At 42.1% G+C, this 14,045-nt stretch overlaps 2 protein-coding genes across 2 annotated transcripts; one reads left to right on the forward strand and one right to left on the reverse strand.

Annotated features, from left to right (window-relative positions):
• Nucleotides 1-7,353: 7,353 nt before the first annotated feature.
• LOC128297845 (arrestin domain-containing protein 2-like) lies at nucleotides 7,354-10,404 on the reverse strand. Its single transcript, XM_053033550.1, has 4 exons — nucleotides 9,949-10,404; nucleotides 9,699-9,878; nucleotides 7,978-8,163; nucleotides 7,354-7,701 (listed from the first exon to the last, which is right to left on the reverse strand). Exons 1-4 carry the CDS (start codon nucleotides 10,402-10,404, stop codon nucleotides 7,525-7,527), a joined length of 999 nt encoding a protein of 332 aa, XP_052889510.1. The 3' UTR covers nucleotides 7,354-7,524.
• Nucleotides 10,405-12,161: 1,757 nt separating this feature from the next.
• LOC128299662 (pyridoxine-5'-phosphate oxidase-like) lies at nucleotides 12,162-13,996 on the forward strand. The gene is made up of 3 exons (XM_053035683.1): nucleotides 12,162-12,251; nucleotides 12,321-12,477; nucleotides 12,577-13,996. Exons 1-3 carry the CDS (start codon nucleotides 12,206-12,208, stop codon nucleotides 13,097-13,099), a joined length of 726 nt encoding a protein of 241 aa, XP_052891643.1. The 5' UTR covers nucleotides 12,162-12,205; the 3' UTR covers nucleotides 13,100-13,996.
• Nucleotides 13,997-14,045: the final 49 nt, after the last annotated feature.

Raw genomic sequence — 14,045 nt, forward strand, 5'->3', positions numbered from 1 at the left:
ACGTAGATGGACATTGGTGTGGGTCGATGGTGTATTCACACGACAGGGCCGGTTCAAAATTCTATCCGGACCAACTAACCGAAAACTAAAGTCAAAGAAATTCAAAAATGACAGGCCTACACCTCCGGAGGTTATTTAATCCTGTGTACATAAGATTGGTACTAGTGCGATTTTGGGTCAGTCCTGTTGTGTAAAAAACCGGTGCCGCTACAAATACCCGACGGTGTATAGAATGCACCTTTTGAATAGAATAATTCCTAATATGTGTAAATACATATTTTTATTATTTGCTTTAACAATTGGTCGATATATTTTGCTGCCGAGAGAATCCAAAACGTACATTGAGAGAAGCGTATAGTACACATTCGCTTTACCTACCCAAATGCAACATTTTACTTTCATTATTATTTTAGAGCTTTTTCCTGAAAGTAATGAAACAATAGCTTATTTTGTTCAAATGAGCGTCTGCCATTAGTTCTGGTTCATACGAGTATGCAAGGGAAGGACAATTCTTTTATAAACGCAACGTATATCCTTGATGGGAGTAAGTATCGACTAATTAAATCGATAAGCTAACATCACCCATCATTCATACACCTATTGATACAGACCACGGTTACAAATAATGTTATCAATCAGAGCAGGTTCTACAACGCATAAAAGAAAGAATTTATTTCGAATGGTGATGTAATAATCCTATTAAACTTAACTAACTACAATAAACTTTACTAGAAATATATATATATATATTTATTAAGTTTCCTCAAAAAATACGTCGAACAACCGGAATTGAAGCTAGAGTATCTTAAAACATACTCGTTGGCGTTTGGTTCAACCTTTACGTGGACATGGATATTAAATGCTCTTTCGATTTGACCTCAAAAAACATTGATGTTTTGTTTGAGCCAGACTAGATCAGTCAGAGGGGTGGATCATCCACTACGGAAACTATGTAGCTGCGGAGGTCTCGAGTAGCAAGAGGCCTCTAGTGCCAATAAGGACTTACTCCAACTGTCAAGCCCTAAGCTAGGGCCCTAACTGCCTTCCTCCATCAAGGATTTGTTACACTACTGATAAAAAAATGCATACTCTTTCATGTTTGACTTACTTGTGAAATCAACAAGTTCAGAAGGACATTCGGCATGAAAGAACATTTTTCTTATCGCTGATCATAATACCACACAAGATCCTTCGGTGGGCATAAAGTGTGGAAGTCGTCAACGCGTATCTTCTTGGCTGAAAACGTTAAGGACACGACAATGTTCGTTCAATTGCCATTCAGAGTAAAATATGTCCATCCATCCTGACATGATGGGAACATTTTTAATCACCAATTTCAGCTGGTCTTTCTGCATTAGATACGAATGGCCACTAAAAAATGTCCATCTTTTGCATAACAATGACCACCTTAATATCGGCCTTTCCGGGGTTCAACGATGAGATCACTTGTCTTTGATTTTTTCTTTTAAATCTTGCTGCACTTTATGCTCACCGTTATACGACCGGAATGAGCAGCTCATTCCTTCTCTTCGACAGAAGGGAGCAGATATTATAAATACCGGACAAAGGGGGACACGTAGCGTCAAACTTCTTCGTTATGGTATAACGTATGGTATGAAGTTTGAGAAAGGTTAGTTAATACTATATATTCTTATACAGTTTTAATTAAAGCTAGAGTATTACGGAAAAAATGCTCAAAATGAATGTAGTAGTCCAGTTCGACTTAAACTACTGTGAACCATTTCAAGATCCATTTTGTCAGGTTTTGACGAAGCAGAAGAAGAAAAAAATACGATACTCCTGGTAATGGGTCTATACAAATCTACCTGTAAGGTCTTGGAATGGCGAAGCTTGGAATTATATCCAACAGATGGTTGATTCCTCTTGAGGTTGAGGTAGTAGTGCCGATAAAGAAAAGAAACAAGATGGGCTTAATGATTGTTACGTGATAAGCGAACTGTTCACTTTTATGAAATTGCAATACAACGCAATCAAGAATTGAAAGCATTCAGCGTGGGCAGTGGCCCACGAAAGCATCATAATTTTATTGTAAGTTAAATTTATCATTATTCTCTTGCGTACACTATTCACTATTCGCTTTATTAACACAACGTCACACTGTACACTGTGAGTTACAAATGCTTCACACAAAATCTTGCCTGAACTTTCAATGAGCTATGCAGAGGACGACCAGACACGTGCAAAGAATTTGTTCATAAACTATTTCTGCACAAACTAACCCAAAACCAAAAAACGGTATCACTATCTACTGACAGTCAGTGTTGTTTCGAGATTCCATTTTCACCCTGCATGCATCATTAAACTTTTCGTGGTGGAAAATCGATGGCCCGCCTGTTCGTTGCCGTGTAGTAGCGTGGAACCAGGGTAAAGCATCAAAACCACCGCACCGGCAGTGAGAATTTCGAATCACATAATCACACAGCACTTCGTGCTGATGTCAACTGACAAATCCTACCCGTCGCGCCAGCCTAACTGATCAGTATCGCTTGCACCTTTACGACGCGTTTGATCATCTTCCGACAGCACACTCCCGACTCTCCCCCATATCTGTTTGCGGGGCGTTTTCCAAAATGACACCATTACCCCGTGGCGCGTCCCATCCCGTAAACCGCAAACAATCTACGAGCGCTATTAGCGATTAATTTGATGTTTCATTCACCCATTTCCGCCTGGGCACCCTTCATCGTCCAAAAACGCCACATGAAAGCTCGCATGAAATACAGCACCTGCCGGATGGGACCGGAAAAAGGGTCGTCTGCAGATTATTGGATAGCCGTTTATGGGACGGCCACACCCCGGCAGTAATGTCACCCTCCGCATGTTTTGTTTCTCGTGCGATGCGACCACGACCCCACCGGCAAAAACCTTCGCATTAGCAAGCTGATGCTCCGCCGTAGAAAATGCATCATTACTCGTCGAGCAACGAATTTCCGCACGTTCGAAGTGGGTCGTTGCCGAATGATTTGCCGGGAAACAGGGCGAAGAAGGACCCGGACCGAAAAACCGTACTCCCTCGAAGCGGTGCTTTATTTGAGTGAAAGCGGTTTATTTTCGCTTCGGGTACGATTGTCACGGATTGCCCGTCAGCTGTTTCGGACGTTGAACTCCATTACGAGGATGAATGGGTTATTTACGCATCCATTAGCAGGTACGAATGATGCGAATTCAACGTTCCGGACCGGATTGTGATGAGTGTGTGGCACTGTGTTTTCCTACGTTTTATTTTTTACAAACCAAAATACATTAAAGTAAATGCAAACTAGTGGCACGTGGTGCTTTAGGGAAGGGATACATGGGACAAACATGCCCCCCTCATACATATCACAATCCTAAACGTTATTAACGATCTCCCGGTTCATCTCTCGTTCGGTTGTAATTTACTTACCGGAGTACTCTCTTCTGGAATGCTGGAGTAGGAGTGTTTTTTTTTTACTTCGGTTTAAATTGTATACACATCATTATTTTTTTAAATCCAGTTTTCCTACCGCGGTCCGTTATGTAGCGGGTACACTGAGCATAAGTTAACCGAAACCATGGCTTCCGAGGTTTGTATGCACGGTATGAAGTGTTATTATACGCCGTAATTATACGCACTTCACAATCACTGCGCGTAAAGCGTTTTACATGAATAACCGAAAAACTCACTGGCAAACGAAGAGCTCGCCATCAAAACGCTTCTGTTGCACTAACGATGCTGTTAGCGCTAACGCTTGAACCTACGCCTGTAAACGCAGGTTGGATGGTTTAACGTCAAGACATACATCCGGCGAAAGGATCACGCGCGCGTTACGTCATGTGATCGTTCTCTTTTCCATCCAACCACTAACTCGCGTCACCCCGCTCGCACTCAAAGCATCTGTTTTTGAATAAACGTAACCGATAAACAACAGAACAGAAAGGTAACGTACAAATTAAGGCATATCACCATAACAAACCCAGCGAACAGCAAACAGCTATTCCAAATGTTACCACAGCAAAAATATTAGGAATCACCTTGGATTCTAAATTATCATTTAATGCTCATTTAAAAGCTCTCAAATCATCTACTACATCCTATATAAACGTGTTAAGAATGTTGGGATCCTACAAAGCGTGAGCATCTCGTTCTATTATGTTACGTTTAGTCAACGGCTGGTTGGTATCTAAAAGTTTTATATGGGTTAGAATTGTTGTGTTTAGATTTTGATAAATTAGATAAAATCCTCTCCCCACTATACCATGCGGCTATAAGAAGCGCCACGGGGAACCATCGCTACTAGCCCTCTAAAGTCACTGCTTTGTAAAAGTGGCATGCTTCCATTTTTACATATCATCACTTGCCGTTTGATAGGTACTGCTCTACGCCCCCTTTAGAAAAAGAAATGGAGTGTGCTTCTCTTATCTGAAGAGCTAAAGATGTTTACAAAAACGTTACCAATTGTACATTGCCGGACATTATCAACCATTCCCGTACATTTGTTCGCCTTTGATTTATAAACTCTCCCAAAATAGCATGGACTATTTATAATATGAACAGATTAAACAGCACACAAACACATCAATTGACTGTAGCCCATATACACCAACAATTTTCCAAATCATAAATCAATTTTACATCGATGGTTTTATTTCTGCAAACTATGCAGGATGTGGCATATACTCTTCAAATTAAAATTTTCCAATAAAACTCCACTATGAAGCACACACTATGACACTATGAAGCAGGTAAAAACATAATATTCTTTCATCTTGGCCAGAGAAGCTGACAAAAAGATCAATCAGATTTGTTAAGATCCATTAAAATCAACCCTGGAAGGACCTTAACAATAACAAGGACCAACAGGTTTTATCAAGATTGGTCACACTCTCGTTACGCGTAGTTACCTACTCTCCAAATACCCCCCTCCATTCTGCCAATTTTGCGGTAATCAAATCACGGTCCGGCATCTTCTTCCCGAATGCTACGTGTACGAAATGCATACAGATCATTGCGATCTGTATATTATCCTGGACACAGTTCTGTCGCCTCACCCGACAGAATAGGGGAAATTGTATAAACAAATATAACACCACATTCACAGTTATATCTAGTAATATTATTTTACTTAATTTCAGAGAGAAATAATGAAAAACATTGGGCGAATTCGACTATACCACCAGCCTGTCGGCTCTTAAATGGCAAAAGTTTAGGGTTGCCTTAACAACTCTGTTTTTCCCAAGGTGTAGATTCTATTATTTTTATATAGTATGCCACATCGTACGTAAAAAGGTGATTCTCGTACCTCGCACCACAAAATCTCAAACACTCCCCCTCTCACATCCTTTCCTTCTTCCTTTTCCCACTACTTTTTTCCCTCTTTTACCGCCAGAGGTGAACGAGATCCAGGAGGTCCAAAACCTATGTAAAAATTTCCAACAACAACTTCACTTCTATATGCATCAATGAAATAAACAACTTTAACTTTAATAACCGTACACTACAGTAAGGAACAAACATAAAAATGCAATGCTGCCACGTAGTATCGCCCCTGCACTCTCTCCCACACACACTCACAATCCTACACATATGCACTCAAACACACACACTAACACACACAAACGCATACACTCTGCAATGGTGTTGTTGCTGTCACCCGTTTCCTATTTCTCTCTCTCACTCTCTCTCTCTCGTTCTCTCTCCCTCACACCAAGCTCAGTGTCACAAGTGGCTATAGCAAGCATTCCCGGGAAATGATCCGGGAGAGCTGGAATCAACGCGTGCACGTCCGAATGTGTATACGAAGCGGGAATGCATCCGCGCTGCAATTGGGACAAAAGTGAGAGTGCGCCATCGCTCGGCTGTGTTGGTGAGCACATGATTCAACCCCTTTTGGTGTGCGGTAGGATCCTTTGTGCCTGTTGTGTCGTCCCGAATGTGCAACGATCTCCAACGGTGATGCACCCGTGGCACCGGTCGACCCGTGGCGACTGGGGCTGGGGCCTCCAGCAAGGGCACGGTGCCAACCCGCCCGGCAGTAACGTTCGATCCCGGAGAATTGCATTCACACGTTAGCCTTTCCGCGGGGTAGAGTGCCCCATTTGCTGCATTACACCGAGTCTGCACTCATCAGCCCGGATGCGTGCAGGTGGGGGAAAATCGGAGAAAACTATTATACTATTGCAGCTCAGTTGAGGATGCGTTCGGGCTGCACTGTTACTACTGCTACCCGATAGTCACGAAACAATGGTACGGACGGAACCGATCACATGCGGTCGTTTGTATCCTTTTCTTATCAGTTTATGCATCATCAACACACACACACAAACACACAATTTTATACACCAACCACTCGCTTCGTTCGCTTCCACAACCCTTTTGTTGAACGTACAACAAATCGGTCATTTCCACTGATGCCTACATGCCTCTTTCACTGGTGAATAATTCACCAGTAAAGCAATTGCTTTAAAAGGGCACAATGCTCATCGCTCACGGTACGCATCAAATGAACTATTTAATAACAAAACACACCACTGAATGAAACCGTTACGGAAGAAACGGGAACCAGCCAAGCGCACTGTCCTCACGAGGACAATCATGCTCAGCGCCTCGAACACAACTGACCGTACGGTGTCGGGATGGTGCGAAGCTTCGGCCAATCCATGTTCCACGCACGAACCCAAGCCGAAGCGAGTGAACCATTTCCCAGAACCGAATGGAGGCGCGTGGTGTTTCGTACCCAGCTGTTCGTACGTGCACGATCTCATCGCTTGGGTATCGCTTGGAAATGATACTGAGCTGGAAGTGCTTCAACCAGTGAGTTTAATTAGCGTACCAAGTGCATTATTCCCGTGTGGTCCCACTGCGTGTAACGGAAACCAGCACCCGGTACGGTGGTTTACAGACGGATAGATTTTTAGTACGCGAGTACTATCGGCTTCTTGCTAACGACTTGCCAAATGCGTGTGTAGTTTCGTTTTGTTTTGCAACTTTTCAACTCTCGTATTTTCTGGCACTGGCTGTCGGGTTGCGTGGAGAACATCGTAGTAAGTAAAGGAAGCCTGGAAAATCTGCCACTGACAGGGTCGCTTGATTACACACGGCATACCGGGAAGTTCACCGGGACACGAACAAAAAAACCTCGTCGTTATCTTCGTAGCTCCCATCTTAAATCGTTTCACATCGCAGTAGTAATCATATTCATCGCATTTTTTTTTAAAGAAGACATAGAATGCAGAAGTTCTATTATAATTTCTGAACTTCTGAAGCCTTACGCCAAGTGCAGCCATCACCCTGTCAGAGTCGTTTCTCTAGCTACTCCGTTCGAAACTGCAGGTTTTAATACAATTCATGTTTTTTTTTCGGTTTTAAAACATTTTTATTGTATTCAAATATATATTAGTAATGTATAACACTCTTTCCAAAACTGTCGTATTTCTTGCTCGTATGTCTCTGACCATTGTTGCACCGGGAGCGTATCTCGCACATCGATCAGCAGTGTTAATCTCGAGTGACAGTCTCATATCCTGCGAACGGGGCAGCAATGCCTAGTGCAGCACTTCAAACGGTGTGCCGCGTGAGACGGGCAGCGCTGCGGGATACTGCACGTAGTTGTCAACCCACTCCTGGAGATTTTCATCGTCGCGCCGAAACGGGTACGTACCGAGCGTGATCGGAATTCGGATGGCTTCCTGGCGCTCCATCAGGTTCGGTTCAATCAGCACCTGGATTAATGGTAAATACAATCGAACCATGTATTACTGTTGTGCACCCTTTCCTACCATTGTTTGGTGGTGAATCGCGTAGTGGGTTGGCCTTTGAATCATTCGCTTTGATGTGCGGAACACCGTAGTTGCAGAATGTTTGCTTCACGCCAATAATGTGCACTCAGCGTAATCTGAGTTGTGAAACATATGTCCCTGCTCCCATGGTACGCTGCCGGTGACGAATGCTACAACCCACCCCCTGGATGGTAATGCAACGGCTCATCAGATACTCACACAAACACTGTACTGCACCTTGATCAGATGGCATCCGAGCAGGTTGGTGGGCGGTAACGGCGGTACAGTTAGATGTCCATTCTGCAACACATCTCTACCGCCGGACTTTATCTTATCACGCACAATCGCATCCAGCTCACGTCGCTCCTGGTGCACGAGCTTTCCATGCACAAAGTATTTCACCGTCTGGTGGCAATTTGACGGGGGGGGTGGGAGGGGAGAATGAAAAAAAGGAAAAAAATTGACCACTTTACTAACCATTAGCTGCTACAACCGCCCTATTGGGAAGTGTTTTGCACATAAAATTCATTAACTCATGAGCCGCTGAATAATGCCCGAAGATGGAACCCCACAAACGGTCTAACGCTGAAGCTGGCTTAAAGCTTGCTTATTGGAAATTCGATCAGCATTTGAGAAATGTGCTACAAAGCTGTTAAGCTTTAACTTTGAAATGTCTATTATTCGTGTCTAATTTCTTTTTTCCAACCATCGGTGGTATGTATGCCTGCATACTGTAGACCAAATTTCAAATGTTTGGGTCACCGTGTACATATGAATAAGGAATATTCATATTACCCCCAAATATGTGGATATGGTACACATTTCCATTTTAAACTGTTTTAAAAGCAGTTCGATATGAGGGTTTTAATTGAAGTATTTTAACAATAATCAACAGATTTACTTTTGTACTGGAAACTAAAAAGGATAAATGCCTCCAAGGCCTTTAAAAGGCAGTTCAATTCTGATGGAGTTTTGTTTAAAACAATCAACTCTTCAAAACAGAGTTGCAGATAGGGATGACTTGAACCACACTCATATCAGTGTACGCAACGATCGTTTCCAATTGGTTGGGAATTCATCAATAAACTATTTATCAATCAATCGTAAAACAGTAACATCGGCCGAATACATCTAGGATAAGTTGCCCTTCCACTGTTCGGAGAAGGAAAATTAATGTGAGTTTTACCATAAATTAAGTTACCATAGCTATAAGCATTATGATTTGATTATCCTTCTTGAAAAAAAGAAACGTATAACTTTTACCTTTTGTTCATTAAAATCAACGATATACTCTTCCTTGCCCACTTGACGTAACGAGCTACTAGATCATGTCTATCGTACCTGCTGTGGATGCCCACCCCGTAGTGGAACACTTTCAATTGATTCATAGGAATTCGGGGTTTTATATGAGCACCACGTATTTTTGCCACCATTCCAAATTAACTAATTAGATATTCCTTTCTGAGTGGTGATGAGTACAACTAACTTAGGACAACCAGGTAAAGGTGTCTCAGTCTGGTCTGGATTGGACTTTGCACTAGTCTTATATTGTCAGTGATCTTCAAGACTAGTTTGAAAAAAAACGAGGAGAATTAAAGCTTTGATATTGAATTTTAAGACGGATTTTTTGAATACTAGTCACATTACTTAGAACAATACAAGGAAAACACAGGAAGGATGACCACTAAATAATATTATATCTAATTGCTTATTTAACAAACACACTTATTTAACGTTAATCTGACAGGTAGCAATATTCTTCGTCCAACACGAAATAAAATGGGTTCTAATGTCGTGGAAACCATTCGTAAAATGTGAGTTACAATGTTTGGATCTTTTTTTGACCATATGTAGAGCGTGCATCTTACGCGCACGATGACGCTTCGCTGGTTTGTACACAACAGCAAAAAGTTGTCCCCGCGTGGGTCGAACGCGCTTACCTCGATGAGCGCATACTTGAGCAGCTTCACGGCCACATTCGTGCGGTTGTGAACCTCGCCAGTGAGCAGAATGCTCTCGCCCGGCACGTACGCCCGTTTGTCCAGTCCCACGTTGCAGCGCACCACGCCACCAATGTAGCCGACGCCTACGCGATGATCGACGTTTGCCTCGAGCGGTCGCTGTGGAATAATGCTCCGAAATAAGCAACACCGCTTGGCGGAAGAATAATGCATGGTACACGCAACTTACGCTCATGATCGGCACTTCCAGGTTCAAATCGATGGGATTTAGCACGATAAACACCTGCTGGTTCTTGTGCGTTATTCCAGACGTTTCCTGCAGGCTTGTCTTGCAGTAGTACTGCACCCAACCGTGTCGGCCAAGGAAGGTGGACGGCAGCGATACGGGTAGTCCCAGCTTGAACGGAAAGCAGTGTATGCCGGGTGATAGCAGGATAGGTTTGTTGTCGAAGTCATCCAACAGCTTCATGCGGAAATCAATGTAATTTTCCTTATCGTACGATTTGTCCCGGCGTCCCTTCGGCACATGCACGGTACACTCGCCCAGCACGTGGAAGTGCAACCCGAGCACGGCCGTGTCGGCTTGCGTTTCCAGCAGCACCCGCCCGGACAACACCTGTCCGGGAAGATACAGCAAGGCGCCACGGTCGAGGATGATTTGAAATTTGGTCAACTTTTTCGACATCGCACAGCGCACACCAGATCCAAACGGATTGACAAATGTTCTCAAGTACGCGTCACAATGGAACTGATACACCGTGCCTATTGTGGCGTGTGTGTCGCGAACGAATCTGAATCCACACTGATTCGACCGGTGACGGTGCTTGCGGCGTGACGCTGAGATGAGAGTTCTGGGCAGTGGGCGTTCGAAGCACTGACTGGCCCTCCTACCGTCGGTCGGATTCCACCAAATAGGCACCGATGGAACGAGTGCCGTCGGCTGGAATAATCTAAATGAGAAAATAGCAATAGACGAGTGGAGAGTTAAATTCAACCGTTGCGTTCACGTCCTCGAACGGTAGCTTGGCGCGGTTAATAAGGTGTAGTAATTAAAAAGCTACTGCTGGCTAATCACATCAGATGGATTTTATTTCTACTTCAAGATTCCATTTCCACTTCTATTCTGTGAACGCTATACGAGTTCTACCAACAACAGGCAATATTTCCAGTTTAATGAAAGTGCAATTAACAGTATCGCATCCATAACGAGTATCATGAACTTTTTATTTTCATATTTCACTAACAGTGATAGTAGATACACATCATCCCATGAATCTTTGTTGTTCCTACTTAATGTGGAAATAGATGAGTTCTAAAACAAATCACATCAGCACACACTACAAATGGGTGTGTATAACCAATTCATTTTTTGTGGGCGACGTACTTGAAGTACTTTGTAAATAGAAAAATTCATTCCATGCTTTTAATGTAATTAACAGTCAACAGTGAAAGTAAACAAGAATCATTATTGATCGTTCATCTGATGTCTCGAAGTAAAGCTAATTCAGATTGATAAATACTTTTTTTTAATCAGACGATACATTAATCGCGATAGATTTAACATTACACAGTACTGATGTGTAAGCTCATTTAATTATTTGCTGAGATTGACCGACACGAATGACACGGAATGCTCTACGGAAATCGCCTTGAACGAAACTACAGCTTTCTAATCTTCTCCTCGAAGTTTAACTATCTCAGTATTAGGAATTTTGCATATATGGATTGGATTGTTTAATCTGACGATCTGAATATGAATGCACTCCCGAAAATTTTTATTTTTAAATTTAATTTTTATTTGATTTATATGTTGAACATTTTCTTAAATCTTATTCTAATCGGAAACTCAGCAGTTTCACGACCTGACGCGTCTCCATTTGATCACGTTTCGGCATTTGAGCGTCTTCACCTTCAGTTGAAGTTGCCAAGTGTCTGTAAAGTATCTGTGATCTGCTGAGCTGCCTCGCTTCCTCAGAAGATCTTACTTCCGTATGAGTTCCATAGCAATTAATTTAGTTCACATGTGACATCCCCTGTTTTCTTCAAAACGATTCAAAATACGCAAATCGCATTCTAAAGAACTATTTCTCAAACCAGATCCAATTAAAAAATCACAATTTGATACCTCGCAATATTTTCAATCGTACGAATAACAAGCGTAAACTATTTACTTTCGGTAGGATACGATTTAAATAAAAATTTTCACTTAGTTAGAATTTTGACAATGTTCAATTTTAATTTAAAATAAAATCCGGTCCCTGTAGGATTTAACTGTTACTAGTTCCATGCTCCTTAGCACTATCCAATCATTGCGGGGTTCTAACGACATTTTCAAATGTGTTATTTGGGTTGTTTACGTCAAACTGGCAATCAGCTGGAGTACTGTCACGATTCCAAATAAACAAACGTCATTTGTATTAAAAAAAAGATTGTGATACCAAATAAACTGTAACCACCAACTTTGCATTGTTGTTTGTCCTCTCTCTATGAGATTAACATTGTTCAGAAGAATGTCGTTCGTAGATCTTGCATGTAAGTAACTCTATTTCAGCCATACCCATTCTTCAAAACTCTAAAACATCCTGTTTTTTTGCATACTAGCACTCAGAATCAAGTACAAATCGGAGAAGGAGATCTTTCTAGAGTCCAGCATTGAGCGAAAGGAACCGATAAGCCTATTTCGCAAGTGGTTGCAAGATGCCTGTGAAACCCCAGAGATCATCGAACCGAACGCCATGTGCTTGGCAACAGCAACAAAGTACGTAAACCATTAAATTGACTCGTATTTACTTATCTCGCCGGTTGCGGTCACAATCTCGTACTGATAGCGATATCATCACATTCCACCAATATGTAGAGATGCTGTACCATCGGCTAGGTTTGTACTGTTGAAAGACGTAACCGAAGATGGATTTACATTCTTTACCAACTACGAGAGCCGTAAAGCGGATGAGCTGGCAGAAAATTCCTGCGTGGCGCTGGCGTTCTATTGGCTACCGTTAAGACGCTCGGTCCGAATCGAAGGTATGGCCGAGCGCATATCACGCGAGGCTTCGGAAACATATTTTCATCAGCGTCCACGCGCAAGCCAAATCGGTGCCCTGGCAAGCCCACAAAGCAAACCGATACCGAACAGAGAGTTTCTAGACCGAAAAGAAAAAGCAATCAAAGAAGAACTCGGACCGGACGGTGTAGTACCGCTGCCAAACTGGGGTGGCTATCTTGTCCGCCCAAAAGCGATTGAATTTTGGCAAGGACAAACTAACCGTCTGCACGATCGCATCCGCTTCCGTAAAGAGCTCGGTACGAATGAAGCCATTGACGGTACATTGCTTCATCGGGGAGAAGAAGGATGGGTGTACGAACGATTAGCGCCATAAACTGACGACCACTTGTATCGGTCAATTTAAACCCCGTCTTCCAGCTAGGTAACACACCCGTGTGGCTGTGTCGAATGGAAAAGTGTAGTTCTAATGTTCGGATGTTAAAAGTAAGCCACAACAATTAATTTTTGGTTTCCGGATCGATTGTTCAACCGGACTTTCGTTTTTTTAATAAGGATTCTGCTGGTGGATCATAGGAGGAAACAAACCTGTGTTTGATATCGTTTATTTATATTACAATAATAAAATTTGTGGTACGCAAACCTGGAATGCATAATATGCTGTGCGCGGTGGTACTAGTGTTAAATCTTAGGAATATTATTCCATTCAATAGAATAGAACGAACCAGCAATTCAGAATGCGCAGGTATCGGGCAAAGAAAATGTTTGAGTTTATAACCTTCCGCTCATGCTCATAATCCTTATCTAGCTTTAGTGTCTATTGCAACGTATTAACTTGAACGGACACGCAATTTAAATGATTTCAAAATGCTAATAATAAATTATAGTCTACCTCAAATACAGACGGTTTCGGGTAAACTTAAACATATTGTTAATAAACTGCTATTACATATCGTGCTGGCACACGTATCAAACATTTCTTGTTATAGTTTCCAAACGTTCTGGGCAGCTTTAGAATTTGTAGATATTTTGTTACCAATCCGCATTTGTTTGAAGGTATATTTATGTATAGTTAAAGAATGCAAAATATCACAGATTTAATTCGTGAAACGTGGTTTTGTGCCGTATAACGATAATAATGAACTTAGCTAAAGTAGAAAGCGCGCAAGTTATACAGCTCACAAACGCAGTACAAACCAATCTATAGGCTGTATAAATGTAGCAAAATAAAGCTTCAATATTTATCTGAACTGTTTGTTGCTACTGGAGGATGTATATCAAAGGGGTGACAATTACAACAGTTGCTTATGCTTACATTAATG

The sequence above is a fragment of the Anopheles moucheti genome, chromosome 2 (assembly GCF_943734755.1).
Source record: "Anopheles moucheti chromosome 2, idAnoMoucSN_F20_07, whole genome shotgun sequence".
In the NCBI taxonomy this organism is placed as follows: domain Eukaryota; kingdom Metazoa; phylum Arthropoda; class Insecta; order Diptera; family Culicidae; genus Anopheles; species Anopheles moucheti.

Excerpts from the sequence above, each read along its gene's own strand:
- LOC128297845 (XM_053033550.1), bottom strand. The coding sequence starts at position 10,404 with ATGTCGAAAAAGTTGACCAAATTTCAAATCATCCTCGACCGTGGCGCC. Across the intron at positions 8,164-9,698 it reads TCAAGTATGCGCTCATCGAG|ACGGTGAAATACTTTGTGCA; the intron begins GTAAGCGCGTTC and ends AATTGCCACCAG. Across the intron at positions 7,702-7,977 it reads AGGTGCAGTACAGTGTTTGT|GTGCTGATTGAACCGAACCT; the intron begins GTGAGTATCTGA and ends CCATTAATCCAG.
- LOC128299662 (XM_053035683.1), top strand. The coding sequence starts at position 12,206 with ATGAGATTAACATTGTTCAGAAGAATGTCGTTCGTAGATCTTGCAT. Across the intron at positions 12,252-12,320 it reads GTCGTTCGTAGATCTTGCAT|CACTCAGAATCAAGTACAAA; the intron begins GTAAGTAACTCT and ends TTTGCATACTAG. Across the intron at positions 12,478-12,576 it reads TGCTTGGCAACAGCAACAAA|AGATGCTGTACCATCGGCTA; the intron begins GTACGTAAACCA and ends ACCAATATGTAG.